This window comes from Mirounga angustirostris, unplaced genomic scaffold (genome assembly GCF_029215605.1).
Source record: "Mirounga angustirostris isolate CCGP_5_RB_7025 unplaced genomic scaffold, mMirAng1.0.hap1 SCAF_5, whole genome shotgun sequence".
NCBI classification, from domain to species: Eukaryota; Metazoa; Chordata; class Mammalia; order Carnivora; family Phocidae; genus Mirounga; species Mirounga angustirostris.
In genome coordinates, this window is record NW_026991713.1 from 31,386,432 (window position 1) to 31,404,566 (window position 18,135).

The following is an 18,135-nucleotide window of genomic DNA, read 5'->3' on the forward strand; positions in this document are numbered from 1 at the left end:
AACCCACCTTTTTTTTTTTTTTAAAGAGGAACAGGGGGACTAGTACACCTGATGCTAGCTGTGAGCTATAGACGCTTAGTATTTTATAGTCAAGCACCAGTGATTTCCTGTTCCTCCAGAGGAATCCCAAAAGCAGCGTGTTTCATGGGTCTCAAGGGAACAACAATTAAATAACCCTCACAACTATCAACTGCCATTTCCCAAACTGCCACAGAATCTTCTAGGTCCAACATTCTGTCATTTCTGAGACGGGATCATCTTCTAAAACATTCTACTTGCTGTTTGAATAGTAGTAGCAAGGCTAACTGTTCCTCGGGAAGCACTCTATTTCCAGTGCTTTGATTTCATCAGTGCCTGGAGCAAAGCCTTTGGCTGAAACAAAGGAGTCCAAGTCAGGGGAGAGCCAGAGGTCCAATTCACAGTTACAAACAGGGCTCCTATTCTAATGGATAGCAGCCAGCAGCTTTGCCAGATACTCATAAACCTGAAGAGCCAGCAAGGAGTTCACTCCCGGCCCCTGTACTTAAAGTGGTATAATTGGATTACAAATTGGAAGAAATACTTTCCTCTGACTGATGTGTTAGTATTCTAGCATGCATCAAAGATGGAAGACAGTGTGAGTCTACATGGGCCAACCCAAAATACTTACAGAATTCTCAGGCCTACTCCCAGCTGTGGAGGCAAATTTCCCATTGCTCTTCCCTATAGGGAGTAAAAATCCTCATGAATATGGTCTAGCTTTTCCTGAAAGACTAGAATGAATTTCATAACAGGAAAGATGTGAATAAGAAAAGGGAGGGGGGGCGCGGAGGAAAGAAAAAGAAATGAAAATAGAGTTTTGTTTTAAAAAATGAGAGAGAAAGAAGAAATTGAGGCTCCAGGCATTCTAAAGACTACCAAAATGTACAAATCTATTTACTGGTCTTTGCAAAGCCAAAAAGGAAAAAAAAAAAAAAAATCCCCATTTTGGTTTGACCTGTTTTTGCTGTGTCTAATGGAATGTAATTTTTCCCAACATACTCCAAAAGGTAAAAACATTTTTTCATCATTTCCCCGATGTAAAACAGGGATTCTCACAATGACTTTAATCATGATGTTGCATGTAATCATGCAATAATGGTGTTTGGTAACAGTATTTGGAAATAATCCATGCAGCCAAAAGCTCATAGGCAGAGAGGGAGTTTTTATCTGGAGGCAAAGATCACTTAAAGATATTTCTTAGAGGTTTTTCTCAGTAACTTATGTGCTTAAAATGGGTATTTTATTGTTCTAGAGTTAGAAGTTACGGCAAAACAGAAGGCAAGATATTAAGTTTTTTAATATATATATATTTTTGCTAATATTTTCAAGGGTTTAGCCAAATTTTTATTCTCTATTTCTTCACTTACTTTTAATACTGCCTATTTCTTTTTATTTTTTCTTTTATTTACAGTTATAGGCAAACAACTCTTTTCTAAATTTTAATTCCTTATTTTATTTCTTAGATTTTTACCTTAAAGTATTCAGAAAGTTCATACCAGTTAGCCTGTTTTACTTAACTAAAGTGAGAATCCATATGCCTTTATGAAGAAAGACCTCAGTAACTGCTGGTTGAAATGTCTCATTCTGGGAATCCGAGTACTTCACTTTGTCTTCAACAAATTCTCAAAATTTATAGACACTCTGGACCTTTCTGCTATAGGAAGAAGCTCTTCCTCCTTTTATGATGGATGAAAAATGAATGGAATATAGCTACAAGATGAATAAATAGTCCAATTATTTTCAGGTACCTGTTAAAATAACACAATCTGAATGATTTTTTTTTCCCAATTCAATGGATAGCAGTGAGTATATATTTAAATAATCATATTATCTTGGAGTATAGATAGTATATTTACTTATTTAAAAATTTTAGTTTTTTTCCAAACCATATCTAGAAATGAGAGTTTAGAAAACAGCTACTTGTGAAATATGTAATACTTTTTAATTATGAAATTATGAACTAGCTTATGTCCCAAAGTCAATCAGAACATTAAAGATAAAACGTTTTATTTTTACTGGCCTATTTGGTTAATATACTAGAATTGGGGAAGAGAAATACTATACAGAATTCACGAAGGTAGGCTAGCCTACAGTTACGTCTGAGGTCATTTATGATGAGCAAACAATGGATTAGGTAACAATGAGGAAAATTCTGGAAGTTTGAGTTTGTGTGCTTACTAGCAACCACTTTGAACATTTCTGCAAAGCTAGAGAAGGTATCTTCTAATTTAAATTTCTTTAAGAATTATCTATTGTGTAATATACTGTCAACAGGAGGTCAGTTTTAAAGGAATATTACTGATAGCCTGAAAGACTGTGGAAAAGAAATTCTTTTTCCCCCTTACACACTGATAGTTCTTATATTTGCATTCCTGCAATTCTTATATTAAAAAACATTGGATTAGCAGCAAGAGAGTTGAAAATGGCAGAAGTTGGGAATGACTGCTATTTCTTTTTTAATTCCACATGCATAAAGGTAAATATTGTACAATTTACGGTACTTCACATGCTTAAGCTTTTTAGTAGAATGAAGGAAGATATGGCAATAATTTGTATTGCTGAGTCAAAATTTACTATTTTCCTGAAAAGTACTTTACATATTTAAAATCTGAAGTAAAAGCTTATCATGTATTTTTGACATACTGAATTTCTCTGAGGAAATTAAAATTATGATATAGTTTCAAACATACTGAAACGTTATATGATATATTGTTACAGTTAATGTGATTCCAAACATGTTAATTAAAAAGTTAAATTCAGCTCACTATCAAACTTAGGTTAATAAATCTAATTGATTCCCTATTTGAAATTCATTAACCCAGTTACTGAATTTTCCTGTCAACAGTCTAACAGCGAATATTTGATAACATGGAAAAAGGAAAAGAAGTATTATAAACAAATTAGCCAAATTTGAATTCAAGTTTATAAGGCTAAAAGATATTAAATAAAGATATAAATAAAGATATTAAATAAATAATAAAGATATTAAAGAGATTAGGATTAATGGACCTCAATGAAACCAAATAAATGTAGAAAGTTGGAGCTTCATGTTCATGCCTGAATGAAAGACACAATGTGTCTGATTTAAAGTGACTTATCTCTGCTAGGAAGCCTGAGTGGAGTCAACCTCTTTGACCATAAGAATTTGATCCACTTTTTTTTTTTTAATTCAGTTAGCTAACTTATAGTACATCATTAGTTTCAGATGTAGTGTTCAATAATTTATGTTTCCTATAACACCCAGTGCTCACTTATTTGCCTGTCCCCTTATGATTAAACCTAGAGATGATAAATAATAATAGAATTTATATTCTGTGTGTGCAGAGAGTTTTGTCTGTTTCACTGCTGTATCCCCAAGTACCTAGCACCATGACCGATGGGTGGTAAATTCTCAATAAATAATTAAATGAATACATAACAATAGCAATAGCAACCACGATACCTTCCTCACATAATTTTTACAATCTGTGAGGGGCACATTTTATTCCCTTTTTACAGATGAGGACACTGAAGCACAGACAGGGTGAGGAAATGTATTAACTTTGTAACTATGGACAAATAATGGAACCAGGAGTTCAATACTGGTTTATCTAGCCCTGTCCACTATCTTGTACTACAAGATCCACAGATCCACTTTTAAAAGGGGGAAATTGTGAAGACAGGAGTAAGAAAGTGAGAAAAAATAAGAAAAAAACATGGAACATGTGTCAAAAGACAGAACTTCATGGAATATTTTTATTGAATGTCACGCACCTCTCTGTCAGAAAGACAACAGCCTGCAGTTTTTCCAAGTGTGGGCCTATATGTAAAAGACATAGAATTAAAAAAAGGACTAGCAGCCCATTAAAATAATCCACATCTGCTTTTGTTGGTATATGTATACGTGTATTGGCACAGTTGTTTATCTTGTAGACCAAGGGTATAAAGAATATACATTTAATGTAGCATAATGTGCTAAAAAATTCCACAGTAATATAAAGTTTAAGCCCCATTCACTTTCCCTGTAAAAACACACTTAACAGTATCTCCAATAGACTAAGAAAACATTATCTAATAAAGATTGAGTAATAGAGATCATCTCCACCATTTGAATATGGCTTGTGATTCTTAAATAAAACAAAACAAAACAAAAAACTATCTTTTTCCAGAAAGCTAAATTAAATTGTTCCATCATTGGATTGCGATCAAGAATATCAGTGGTATCATGTTTATTCTTAGTGGATCATATGGATTAACTGATAACAAAAAGTAGCATTTGATCAGTGACTTGTGGCATGTTGTACTAGATTATATTGTCAGTCTCTCACTAAAATTAAACAAATTTGCTAAAATTTAGACTTACGACCTTATTTTGCAGTATTTTTTGTGATTCTAATTTGATCTAGTCATATTTTCCTTAATTAATTAGCAACTTACTGTTGTTGAACACTAACGCTAGTACGTTGAGTTTTCCATACTGTTCCCTTTTTACTTGCAGGGTTCCCAGTGCCGATTCCGACACTGTGAAGAGGCCCTTGGCAGTGACACTGTGTGCTCATTATGGAGAGAGGGAAAATGTTTAGATCCACTTTGCAGATTTAGACACATGGAAATGCAGGTAGAATTACTCACCATCATCATGTTTGTTAAAAAAAAAAAAAGCGTCTCTCTTCATAAGACCGAACTACGTACTCTTTTTTTTCTTTTTTTAATTATGTTATGTTAATCCCCATACATTACATCATTAGTTTTAGATGAAGTGTTCCATGATTCATTGTTTGTGCATAACACCCAGTGCTCCATGCAGAATGTGCGCTCTTTAGTACCCATCACCAGGCTAACCCATCCCCCTCCCCTCTCCCCTCTAGAACTATGTACTCTTACAAAACAATAGAGGGAAAAAAATGATTCTTTCTTCCACTACTTAATATTACTCATTTTGCATGCTGTTCAACTTAAATTCTTATAAAAAATGGTGGCATGTTTTCGAAATATCTATTGTATCTTTTAAATAGCAGAGTTTAGAAATACTGAAACTCAGGAGACACACATGATCCTAAATCAGTAATTGGGATAGTTTTGTCACATTATGTTGTGCTGTAGCACATTGTATTTATTTTGAATATGGTATCTGATCATTACATTTCCCCCACCTCCTTTGTCTAGCAAAACTGCAGCATTTCATGCTTCTGGGAAACTCAACCTCTTGGTTGTGTGAAGATCAGTTGTATCTTTTATCACAGCAAACCTCGCAATATCAATGGATTATTTTTGCCACCAAGTAGCAGTAAGTATATTTTTTAAATAACATGGACATACCATATTATAATGTGGTTTTGGAGTAGCAGCATAGAATGATACACTGAATAAAGCAGGGCAAAATGAATATGGTTTAATAGCCAATGGATGATTTGGGATGATTCTATCAAGAATCATGACATAAAGCTTAGAATGAGCCATCAAGTAGCTAACAAGATGAAGTGAACAAAGAGCAGGTTACACTCTCTCTGTGCATATCTAAAGTGGACTTTATTCCTCTGAATGTGAAACGGCTACTGACCTTACTAGGTAGAAGGAAATTGTGTCTCAGCAAAGCATCATACAACTGGAGCCAAGCTTAGAGGTCATGCCTCACTGTTGCTCCCTGTGAATGTGCAGAAACCTATCTTATAGGTAGGGAGAGCAAGGGCATGCTCTGAGCTGCACACTTCGGCTTCTAGAAAAGCAGCTATATATGCGGTTCTTTCTAAGCTTCAACTGGGAGAAAATGCAATCCCATTGCTGCAAAAGCTGTGGCACAATTCAGTCTTCCTAGATGATACTGAGACTCTTCTTTGTGGTGAACCTCAGTGTAGCTTCTGGAAAGGAGATAGAGAGGACACCATACCCTAAATCAGTGAGTGATGAGAAGCTTGCTTAAGAATTGGGACCGTCAGGTTTCCCTGGTGCTGTAGCTCTACCACTTTCTGCTGTGGCCCTCGTATTTTTCATAATGGACTCATTCTAGAAATGAGCTTACAGGATATCAATCCTTTGGGATCTGAAAAATTGGCTTCAGATAATCCTTTGGCAAATGGTAAAAATTAGGTCCCCTTGTTAGGTTCTTCTGGAAAACTCTGACTTCATGGCATTCATCATATATCCAATACCTTAATCAATGATTCTCCTCCTCACTAGACTAAACATCATGAGGATGGAGCTCATAACTAGTTTCCTTACCAATGTTCTCCGCAGTGTCTAGAGCATAGACACTCAGTAAGATTGGATGAATGGATAGATGGATGGGGGATGGATAGATGACCACTGAAACTACTGGGGACCCACTGTAGTGAGAGTGATTGCACCTACTAACTGATCAACTTGGCTTCATTGGTTTACATAGAGTGTAATTTTATTTTACCGGGAACGTTGTACTAAATTCCTTATATCTTGTTCGTAGTTTGCTTCTTAATGGTCTGTGATAAAATTAGCTATCTTTCAAACGAGTTCATTCAGGACTAGCGGAAAACAGACTGCACCTCTCTGCCAAAAAAGGGTAGAATGGCTGTATAACTGACAATTTTTGGGACCCCCCATTGTTATACCACCCTGGGCTAAGTTCTGTAGGGATATATTTTATTACTCTAATTTTTAGACATAGAATCTGGTGGTCAAAGATTACTTCTGGCTTTTCTGGAAGTCTTAACTTCTTGAACAGGTATCAAGGCTGAGCCTGACTCTTGGAGTAAGCTTTCCTCTCGATAGGGTCAAGACTAGACCCAAGCACTGGGACCAAACCCTAGGCATTTTACCTCCATAAGAGGGAGACCCATACACCCATCCCACCCTCCCACACACCCCCCATCATGTCCACTTACCTGATTTGAATTCACCAGGACTAATTTCATTCTGCCCTTTATTTCTATTTATCTCAGTTTGAACGATAAAAACACTCCGGTGTGTTTCTCATGGGTTCTCATACTACTACCATACAACAGTCCAGACACCAGATGGGAGGATTTTTTCCCACATCAATGATTTTTTTCCCAGCAACACTCTACAACACCACTTGGGTGTCCTACACTTCAGTTCTAACAGTACCAGGAATTAGCACAGACCCCATGGACTAAAGGCTCCAAAAGATTCCCCCTGCCACTACGTCAGATGTCAATCATAGGTCCCCAGGCTACTCAAACTTCTGTCTAACTTGGCTACAAATTGGAGGTTCCCATGATCTCCCTCCTCGGATTCTATCATTTCCCTGAACTCAGGGAAACAGTTACTTACATTTACCAGTTTATTATATAAGATATTGTAAAGGATAAGGATGAACAGCCAGATGTAGAGGTACATAAAGCAAGGTCTGGAAGGATCCAGAGCACAGGAGCTTCTGTTGTGGGGTTGGGTGTGCTATCTTTCCACTATATGGATGTGTTCATCAATTTGGAAGCTCTTCTAATCTCATACTTTTGGAATTTTTATGGAAGCTTCATCATGTAGACATAATTGATTATTAACTCAATATCCAGCCCCTCTCTCCTTCCTGGAGCATAGGGAAGAAGGTGCTTAAATTTCCAAGCTTCTAATCACGGCTTGATCTTTCTGCTGACCACCGCCCTTCCTATAGCTATCAGGAGCCCACCCAGAGTCACCTCATTAGAACAAAGGACACTCCTATCACCCAGGAAATTCTGAGATTTGAGTTCTAGGTCAGGAACTAGGGTCAAAACCCAAATATTAGAATGAAAGGTGCTCCTAGTACTCTTATTATTTAGGAAATTACAAGGCTTTTAGGAGCTCTGTGCCAGGAATTGGGGGCAGAGACCCATATATGTATTTTCTATGATTTCACATTAGTGAATACCAGAAACCCCATCTCTTAAGTGATTCACTCTTATCCTTATTTGATCCCTTTCATCCACCCTTCCCCAACCTTCAAATATCAGCAGGGTTCTTTCTCAACTTCCTCTCTGAACTTTCCCTTCATATCCACAGCTAATGTAAGCATAATTTCCTTCTACGGACCTTACTTCTCCCGCAGCATTCTCCAAATGGCTATTTTTTCTCCCAGTTCTCAAGTAGCATTTGACCTGGAGGCGAGGTAGAAGGTTCCCTTGGTCCTCATTGCCAATTTCAAGTTCTCTTTCTCTTCTCCCTAAAACCATCCAGCTTGTATCTAATGCCAATGGATTATATCATTGTTACCCCTCAGTGTTGCTGTGGTTTTTGGGGGTTTTTTTTGTTTGTTTTTCTTGCCTCTGTTTACATCCATCCAGGTCCCTCCTGGTTTTTCAAAAGTCTGAACTCTAGGCTCATTGTCCCTCTAACAGTACTCCTGTGTCAATTCTTGGTGATTTCAATATATAAATGTATGATATGCCCATCACCCTAGCTTCTCAGTTCCTTGAACTCAATTCTTCCACTGATCTTATCCTCCCCATCTCTATCACTCTTTCTTACTCATATCCAAATGCTAATTACCACCCCCACCCCATCATCTCAATTACATGCATTTCACCCTATGACCTATTTTTCTATTTCACTCCTCCTAGAATCCTGAATGTAAACATTCTGAGCCTTTGGCTCAGGTCATGATCCCAGGTTGCTGGGATCGAGTCCCGCATCGGGCTCTCTGCTCAGCAGACAGCCTGCTTCTCCCTCTCCCACTCCCCCTGCTTGTGTTCCCTCTCTCGCTGTGTCTTTCTCTGTCAAATAAATAAATAAAATCTTTCTTTTTTAAAAAAGGGTAAAAAAAAAGAAAACATAATTCAGTTGATATTTGGTAGGCATTTCCAACTATATTTCATATTTTCTTTGCAAGCATGGTAGGTATGTATTCTTTCTTCCATGGTATACTTGAGAGGTTAGCATATTCAGACAAACTGTTCCCCCTAAGAAATTTCCTAAGTTTTGTTAAGGATGATTTCAAAACACAGTAGCTCAAACACTGAAGCAAATTCTCACCTCCTTGCCTAATTGCCATGTTATTCTATAATGAATAACTTAATAATAATTTGATTCTTATTTTTTTCTAAGTCAGTGTCTTAAGGTGCTTTGGACAGCTGACTATCTGGCCAGTGAAATAAACTTTAGATCAGCTCACTTTAGGTCTAGCCTGAATGGATACATGTACATAATCTTCTTATTCTAAGTCTTGGCAAACCATTACTTAATAAATGGTTCTTAAATAGTTTAATAAACACTTTGACTTGAATATTAGAGTTGGTAAAATAGACTACTATTGTGTTTGCAGGGAGAACAATTGTTAATGGTTATAAGAGGGGGGAAAAACCTGTTCAACTCAACTCTTTCCTCTTTTGGGGAAAGGTGGATAGGTAGAGTAAATGCCATAATCCACACAGTGGTGATGCCTGGAACAATTTGTGTTGGGATTGGGCAACTCTTCATCTGTGTCTGTTTTCACCTTTGGTCCAAAGTGCTTCCAAAAGTACAACAAAATAAAGGCAAGTACTGAAATATTAGTTTTCTAGGCCTAACATTTGTTGGTTACATTTGGGTCTGAGACCTCCACAGATTTTAGGACTGTATAAACTAAAATTTTATGATTTAAGAAAAATGAAGTAGGGTTATAAGAAACAAGAAAATCTCATATTCAGTATTTTCAAATAATTTCTTATATATTTTCTTGTGGCAGCCCTGTATTGGGCACTTTGCATGCCTCATCACAAAAACCTGCCAAATAGATACTATTAGCATCCCCATTACAGATTGGCAAAATGAGGCCTAGAGAAGCTAAATATCTGAGGCAGGGTACTTGAATTCAAGCACAATTCTGTCCGACTCTAAGACTCTCTATGGCATTTCAAGAATACATCAGTTCTTTTGGCCATTTTAATGGACTCACCCATAAGACCTCCTCATCTGGCTTCTTCCTCTTGAGAGGCTAATTCTATTACCCTACCCTGCAGCCTTCTTTTTGAAGCTATTAAGATCCTTTGCATTTAATAGAAAACTCCCTTTTTTCCCCTTTGATTTATATTAAACAGTGGACTTCAAGCATTTCTGAATTATGTATATTTCCATTAAATAAGGTTTCCTCTTTCTCTTATTTTCTCCATGTATTTGCGGCCACACAGTGGGACTTCTTCCCTTTAACCATCTGAAGCCCAGAAGCTGAGGTACCCCATCTGGTATTCACCTTATCCAGAGGTCCTCAGCTCTGACTCCCAATTAGAATTACTGTGGGAGCTTAAAAAAATAACAGTATCAACCAACAATAACAATAAAACAACCCAAAAAGTTCCCAGTCACCACCCAGACCACCAATTAAACTGATGAGTGTTAAGCTAAATTGATGAGTGTTAAGCCCAACCTTCAGTGTAACTTTTTTTACTGCAACATTTTTTTAATAGAAAAGTTGCAAGAATAGTTCAATGAACACCCATCCAAGTGCTCTTAACCAGATGCACAAATAAACATTCTGTCAAATTACTTTCTCTTTTCCCTCTATTGCTGTTGCATATATGTAAGTATTATATTACATATATGCATATAATGTACCAATACATACTTATCCCCCCTTTTTGGAACCATTCAAGTGTTAGTTGCAACTATTTGACACTTCATCCCTAAATACTTCAGCATATATCTCCTAAATTTAAGGACATTCTCCTGCATAAATACACTGCATATGACTATTACATATAAGAGGAAATCTAACAGTGATATGATACTAATGTCTGATATTCAATCCACAGTTTGTAATTTTCCAATAATGTTCATTATAACAGTGCTTCTCAAAATTTAATATTCACAGAAATTACTTGGAGATCCAGTGAAATTGCAGTTTGATTCAGTATGTCCAGGCTGCGGCTTAAGTTTCTGCTTTTCTAAGAAGCTGTCAGGACAATGTATTCCCAGAACTATGTATGAATAGCAATAGCTTTATAGTTGTTTGTTTTGGTTTTTTCAATCCAGCATCCAATTAAGCATCATTTATTGTAATTAGTTGTCATGTCTCTTTAATATCTACATTTCTTTGTTTTTTTCTTCCCTGTTGTTGACATTTTAAAGAGTTCAGGCTAGTTGCTTTTGCAGAATATCCTTTAAATGGGAATTTATTTGTTTTCTGTTAATCAGATTTAGGTTAAACATTTTTGGCAAGAATACTACAATATATTATAAAATCTATACAGGTGTTCCGAATGCCCTAATCAAACTATTGCATGAGGGTGTTCCCAAAGAATTAGTGAAAAGTGAAGAAAAAGAATTGGTGAAGAGCCAATGGTGAGGAGCTCTATGAATTATATAAAAATAATCACCATTTTTACTCTTTCAAGCAAAGGGAAGGATAGTACCCGATTCCCAAAGATTATGAATAAAAACAACTTATTTGGTTAAAAATAACTGAATTGTTCAAGCAAAAGATTCTTATAACCTTCATGTTTTGCCTGTGCATTTGTGTTTTAGTTAGGAAGGGATTTATAGCAGGGAGTATTGCATTATGGTGATGACATGCATGTCACCTACGTGAAAAGAATCAAATTTGTTTTGAAAATTGATTAAGCACAGATAGTAGCTGTTTATTTTTGAAATGTCTGGGCATGACATGGCAGTCTATCATGGTACTAAACAAGACTCTCTTGGCTGAAAAGCACTGATGTCCTGTTAACCATTAAGAAACTCGTTCTCCCTGTCCCCACTTCACCAAAATCAAAAATAAAAACAAAACAAAAAGCAGCATTTGTTAACTTCCAGAGAGCAAACACTCCTACCATGAATGATTTCAAGTTACCAGTGTAACATCAGTGGGCTTGCAAAATAATAATTGGTTCTCATTTGCTGATCTGAGCCCACTCCAGCACACACTGATTTTAAGAAGACAATCCTACCTCAGTTGGATTTAAGGGAAAACTGGAAATTATTGGCTCATGTAACTGAAGAGATTAAGCACAGAGCTGACCTCAGATGCTGCTGGATCCAGGGCTTCCTTTACCGACCCTTGGCTCTGTACTTCTTGCCATTCACATACTGGGGTTGCCTCCAGAAGCTCATATCTGGATCCTGGAGGCAGAATAAGCAAGGATGGAGAACCCTGAGTCAAACTGGGTTAAAATCTCAATTTGCCACATACTTCCCAATAACCTTAGGGAACGTAATATCTCTGTGGCCCAATTTCTTCAACTATATAATATAGTAATAATACCTATGCCATGGGGTTGTTTTGGATATTTAATGAGTTAATATCTAATAATTTAGAAGAATACCTGGCAAAGAGTAAGCACTCAGTATGCTCATCATTATCATCATCATTTTCAATTAACCTCCAAAGAAATCTTTTTCAAGCTAAAGCCTTAACACTGAACCTCATCTAATGATGTGGGAAACATGTTCATTCCTAGGAATGGTTCAGGCCAAGGGAATAGCTAATCCTTAGGTCTAGGATGTCATCATCACTCAAATTAAATGGATTGAAGATGTGGAAAAGTTTCCCAAAGGAAAACAAATGTTCTTTGCCTAAAATGAGGGAAGAAATGACTATGGGGCAAACATAATATTATTATTATAATAGTAGTAACATAATATTATTATAATACTTATATATAATATATATAACATATATATTATTATATTATTACATAATATTAAAAATATATATATCTTTTTCCAAAGAGTTAGATGAAACATATCTGATCACACCAAAATTGATCTTAATGGCATGAAACTATGCTTTGGGTAGAAAAATCAAGGTAACCAAAATGATCTATTTGTGTAAATTCATAGGAAATACATTATAGTACTTCCTTGAAATGCAAGTCCCATGGGAAAGTTACAGTAAAACAGCAAAAGTATAATTTATGTATCGAAACTCTTATCACACCATTGCTTTAACCATTATAGAGAGGGTAAATTTAACTGTCTAAATGAAGTTTTTTTACATCACTTGATTACCAAGTAATTCACCTGAATTATTTATTCCATATTTTAACTGGGGAGTTTCTGGTCACTAAATATGCTGTTTTTCCTATACTATAACTTTCTCCTTCTGATGTATATTTTAATACCCTGAATAGAAAGGTATAATGAACATTGGTCTTTATTTTTGATGAATTAGTCTTTAAAACATTTTTTTATTAAACTCATCATAAATTTAAATAGTTGCAAAAGTTCCAACATTTTATCAATACTGACATTTAACAATTAAAATTTAATTACTCTTTTAAAACATCAGATGACATTTGATTTGCCATATGATTTGATACTCATCATATATTTTTAAAATTTAAGAACAATAATCTCAAAGTTCAAACAGGTCCTAAAATTTATGTAGAAATGCAAAGAGCCAAGAACAGTCAAGACTGCTTGAAGAACAAGAAAATTACAGCACTTATTCAACCAGATATCAAGGCCTATAGAGTGATAGAGATTAGGACAGTGTCATATTCACTAAAAGCTAACCAAATTGACAAATGAATAGAGTGAGAAGCTGGAGATCCCTGCAGAGATGGACACTTGATTTGTAACAGGTAGCATGGCCTATCAATGGGTAAAGGATGATCTTTTCAGTTAATGAGGGGAAAGTGAACTCCTTTGACACCATACATAAAAATCAATTCTGGGTAAATTATAAACCAAAATATATAAGATCAATCTTTAAAGGTTTCAGAAGGTAATAAGCACATAAAAAATATTAACTATTAAAGAAATGATGAATAAATTTGGATATATTAAAATAAAAATCTGTATTCACCAAAAACACCATTGAAGAATGAAAAGATAAGCCATAGAAGGGGAGAAAATATTTGCAGCATATGTCATTATATGACTGCCATAAAAGACTTGAACTCAATATTTGAAGAAAAATCAAAAGACAGAGAACCTGGAGAACCTGATGAAACAGGTTTCTCTGTAGAGGCATTATCAACATTCAGGGCTGGATAGTTCTTTGTTGTGGTGGTGAGGTGGTGGTGGGAGTGGGGGTGGGGACTATCCTATGCATTATGGGATGTTTAGCAGCCAAAAAAAATTGGCTCTTACCCTTAAGATGCCAATAGCATCTTCCTAATTGTGTCAACAAAAAATATGCCCAGCGATTGCCAAATGTTCCCTAGGGGAAGGAGTAAAATCATCTCTGGTTGAGAACCCCTGTGCTAGAACAATGCGCAGAAAGCATAAACAAGATTTTGAAAGATAGGAAATCCAAATGTCAACCAACAAATGAAAATGTGATCAATTTATTAGTAATCAAGGAAATGCAAATGGAAATCACTTTGAGATATCAAGCAACACCCATTATTTTGGCAAAACTTTAAAAATCTACCCACTGTTGGTAAGACAAAGGGCATTGGGAATTCTTGGGCACTGTATGAAACGAGCACTTTGGAAAACAGTCTAGCATGATCTCATCAAGAAAAAGTCACACATAATTTAGGCCAAGGAACTCCATTTTTGAAGCCTATATCCTAGAAAAATTCATTCCCGTGTGCACCTGGATACATGTAAAAGAATGTTCACAGCAGCATTTTTTGGTAATGTCCAAAAGCTAGAAATAACCTAACTGTTGAATGATAGTGTGATATATAAATAAATTGTGGCACATTCATTCAATAGATAGTACTATACAGTAATGAAAATGAATGAACAAAAGAAATATGCAAGCAAGGATGCAGCTCACAGTTACAATGTTGAGTGATGGAAGACAGAAAAAAGAACACATACTCTTGATTCCATTTATAAAATGTTCAAAAATAAGCAAAATTAAGCTTTATTTTTAGACATGCATACCTAGTAGTGAAACTATAAGAAAAACCACAAAGTGATTATTAGAAATCAGGATAAAGATACCTATTGTGGGTAATGGAGAAGGAAAGTGATATAAAGTGCAGAAGACAGAGAGGGGCTGTTATTTCTTGACCTGAGTGTTTATTACATTGCGTATTTGATGATTTGTGCACTCTTCTGTATATGTGTTATATTTGACAGTTTTCAAAAGGTAATAAATACTTTAAACATTTCTTTAAAAATTAAATCTTTCCTTTTCCTAAAACTACTATTTTCATTTTCTTCCTTCACACTTTTTAAAAGATTTTATCCATTCATTTGAGAGAGAGAGAGAGAGCATGAGTTCATCAGTGGTGGGAGGGACAGAGGGAGAAGGAGAAGCAGATTCCCCACTGAGTGGGGAGCCTGACGTGGGGCTGCATCCTAGGACCCCGAGATCATGACCTGAGCCAAAGTCTGATGCTTAACCAACTGAGCCCCCAGGCACCCCTCTTCCTTCACATTTTTAACCTAAACTAATATTTTTATGCTTGAGTTTATTGATCACCTGTCAAATTTAAGTATAATAAAAATGTGTATATAAGTTGAAATCTAAATTTTTGTTTTATTTTCTATGACAGTAAGTCTCCACACTATGGAATCTCATAGTCATTTACACATTTTTAAAACACATTTCCTTAGGGTTGTTATTATTACAATTATTAGTAATACATAATTTATTAAAACAACATAATTACATTGCACATTGATGAATACTGCACATAAGAGTAGACTTTCATTGGAAAAGTATCTATTAATGAGCTAATGATCAAAATTATTCTCATCTGTTTATGAAATAGAAAGGCATATAACTAAAAGTAATATACAGAACTAGCATATTATCCTAATTTTGCTAAGAGAGTTAGGAGATAGTTAATATTTTATAAGCTGAAATAAAGTGAGGCCCGATTTTAATAAGAACATTTCACAATATTATTTGATAAAATAGGTTTATATACCTGGGGATATAACACTCAATTGGAAGAAAATAATTTCAAAATATTTTTTATCCATGGGTTTTATCTAAGATATCATGAGTAATTTGGTAGAGTAAATAATTACACTTGAATTTAAAAAATTGTGATTGTAGGTTAACTTTCAAAAATGTATCATAAGGAGTTTCACAGATCTGCTCCTCAGTGAAGCAACAATAGTTGATGAAAATTATATATTAAACACAAAGTAAAGTGTCTGGAAATTGTCCTAAGGGCATACAGCAAGTATTTATCCAAGAAAATCTATTAGGGGCACCTGGGTGGCTCAGTCAGTTAAGCATCCAACTCTTGATTTCCATTCAGGTCATGATCTCAGGGTCATGAAATTAAGCCCCACATCTGGCTCTGCGCTATGCATAGAGCCTACTTAAGATTTTTTCTCTCTCTCTCCTTCTGTCCCCCTCTCCCCCGGACTTGTGCATGTGCTTGCTCTCTCTCTCTCTCACACTAAGAAAAAGAGAAAAGAAGAAAGAAAGAAAGAAAAAAGAAAGAAAGAAAGAAAGAAAGAAAGAGAAAAGAAAGAAAGATTCATCTATTAAATATCAGTTAGAACAGCAAGTCTGTGTATTTGAGTCACTACCCACCCCCCAGTTCAGTGTGGCAGAAGTTCTACTCTATGTGGGTTCAACCAAGAACACAGCGTGTACTCTACCTCCAGCTTCCTGCTGAGGAAGCAGGCTGCTAGTATTTCTCATACTCCCCCACTTACAACTTCATGTTGAAAGAGCTCTATTTTTCAGGCAAGAGAGGCTAAGAAGTTTGGGTCTTCTATCCAGCCCTACTCATAGGGCAGAAGTTCTACTACAGAAGTAGCAGGCAGAGAATAACAAGCCCCCAATTGCCCAATTGCCAGAAAGGCCAAACCGTAAATATCGGAGGCTAACACCCCTGCCCAGTGCCTGCTTATAAAGCAGGGGTGTCATTCCAGAGAAGTGAGTGACTGTCCTTGTTCCCAGTAGTGGCATTGAGGTTTTTGCTCAAGCAGGAGACATAAGCTCTAGGGGCAGAGAATTCTGAAACTCTCTAAAAGAGAATGGAATTTATCTGGAACAGAACAGAGTCTGAGGAAGTTTATTAGGGCATTCTGGAAAACAGTGGAGAGTTTGGGGTAAGCAATGATGAAGAGACTGGTAGCTCTATGAGAGCAACAAGCTAAAGTGTAAACCAGATAAGAGTTGACCAAAGACAACCAGGGGAATAGTTAAGAACAGCTCTCCCAAGATTGGAAGAAACTTGAAAGATTGGCCTCAGAGACTACCTCTGTAAAGGGATCAGAACTTAATTGAATCGCATGGTGAAGCAGTTTAATGCCCCAGTGCACTGATGGAAACAATAGAGCAATCAACCAGCAAGTAATGGAGTCTGACAGCTGGGAGTGAAACCAACAGAGGTAGAGAGCTTAACAGAGAAACAAGGGAAAGAGACAAAGAGAGTCCTGATAAAACCACTGTCATCCATGGATGACTCTGGGTTTATCAAGGCTGCATCCTCCAAGCAGTGACATCACGTGTTGTACACTGTGGGAGAAAGTAGATTATGTTAAAATAGTTCAACCAAGTCATTAAAACATTAAAAATCAAACAACAAATCCTGGGGCTGGGGGTAAGAAATCAAGATCCAGAGTTGCTACAACACATTGTCCAAACTATCTAGTAAAACCAAAACCAAAACCAAAACCAAAACAAAAACAAAAAAAACTGGGTAGGAATTTATGAGACACGCAAAGAAGCAAGAAAGTGTAACCCATACACAAGAAATAAATGTAGTCAACAAAATGCCTTGAGAGAGCTCAGATTTTAGAGTTAGCAAACATAATTTAAGCAGTAATAATATGTTCAAAGACCTACAGAAAACCATGCTTAAGGATATTAAGGTAGGTATAATGACAATGTCTCAATAAATAGAGAATATCAACAAATAGATACAAACTATGAATTGAACTGAATAAATATTAGAGAGAAGAAAGAATCAGCAAACTTAAAGATGATCAGTAGAGATTATACAGTCTGAAAAAGAGAGAAAACAGAAATAATGGTTGAAAACTCCCTAAATTTGATGAGAAATATTAATCTACATATTCAAGAAACTCAACAAATTCTAAGTAGAATAAGCCCAAGGATATCTGCATCCAGACATATCATAGTTAAAGGGTTAAATGCCAAAAACAAAAGTAAATTTTAGAAATAACAAGATAAACATGATTTGTCACATATAAAGGAACCTCAGTAAGATTAACAGCTGATTTCTCAGACACATTGTAATCCAGAAGGCAGTAGGAGGACATATTCAAAGTACTGAAAGAAAAAAATATATATATTTGCATATGTATATAATTGTATTTTTGAGCCTATAACATTTAGAAATGTAATATATTTGGCAA

The 18,135-nt window shown here is 35.8% G+C and overlaps 1 protein-coding gene across 2 annotated transcripts in view; it reads left to right on the forward strand.

Annotated features, from left to right (window-relative positions):
* The first annotated feature begins 4,591 nt into the window (after nt 1-4,591).
* The window catches only part of CUNH12orf50 (chromosome unknown C12orf50 homolog), a 30,334-nt gene continuing 16,790 nt past the window's right edge, over nt 4,592-18,135 (forward strand). Inside the window, exons 1-2 of one of the 2 annotated variants that reach the window (XM_045867272.1) lie at nt 4,592-4,618; nt 5,167-5,287. In XM_045867272.1, the coding sequence (XP_045723228.1) occupies nt 4,607-4,618; nt 5,167-5,287 (133 nt within the window). In that variant the 5' untranslated portion in view covers nt 4,592-4,606. The remainder of the gene's footprint in view (nt 4,619-5,166; nt 5,288-18,135) is intronic. The other variant, XM_045867273.1, reaches the window with a different exon arrangement.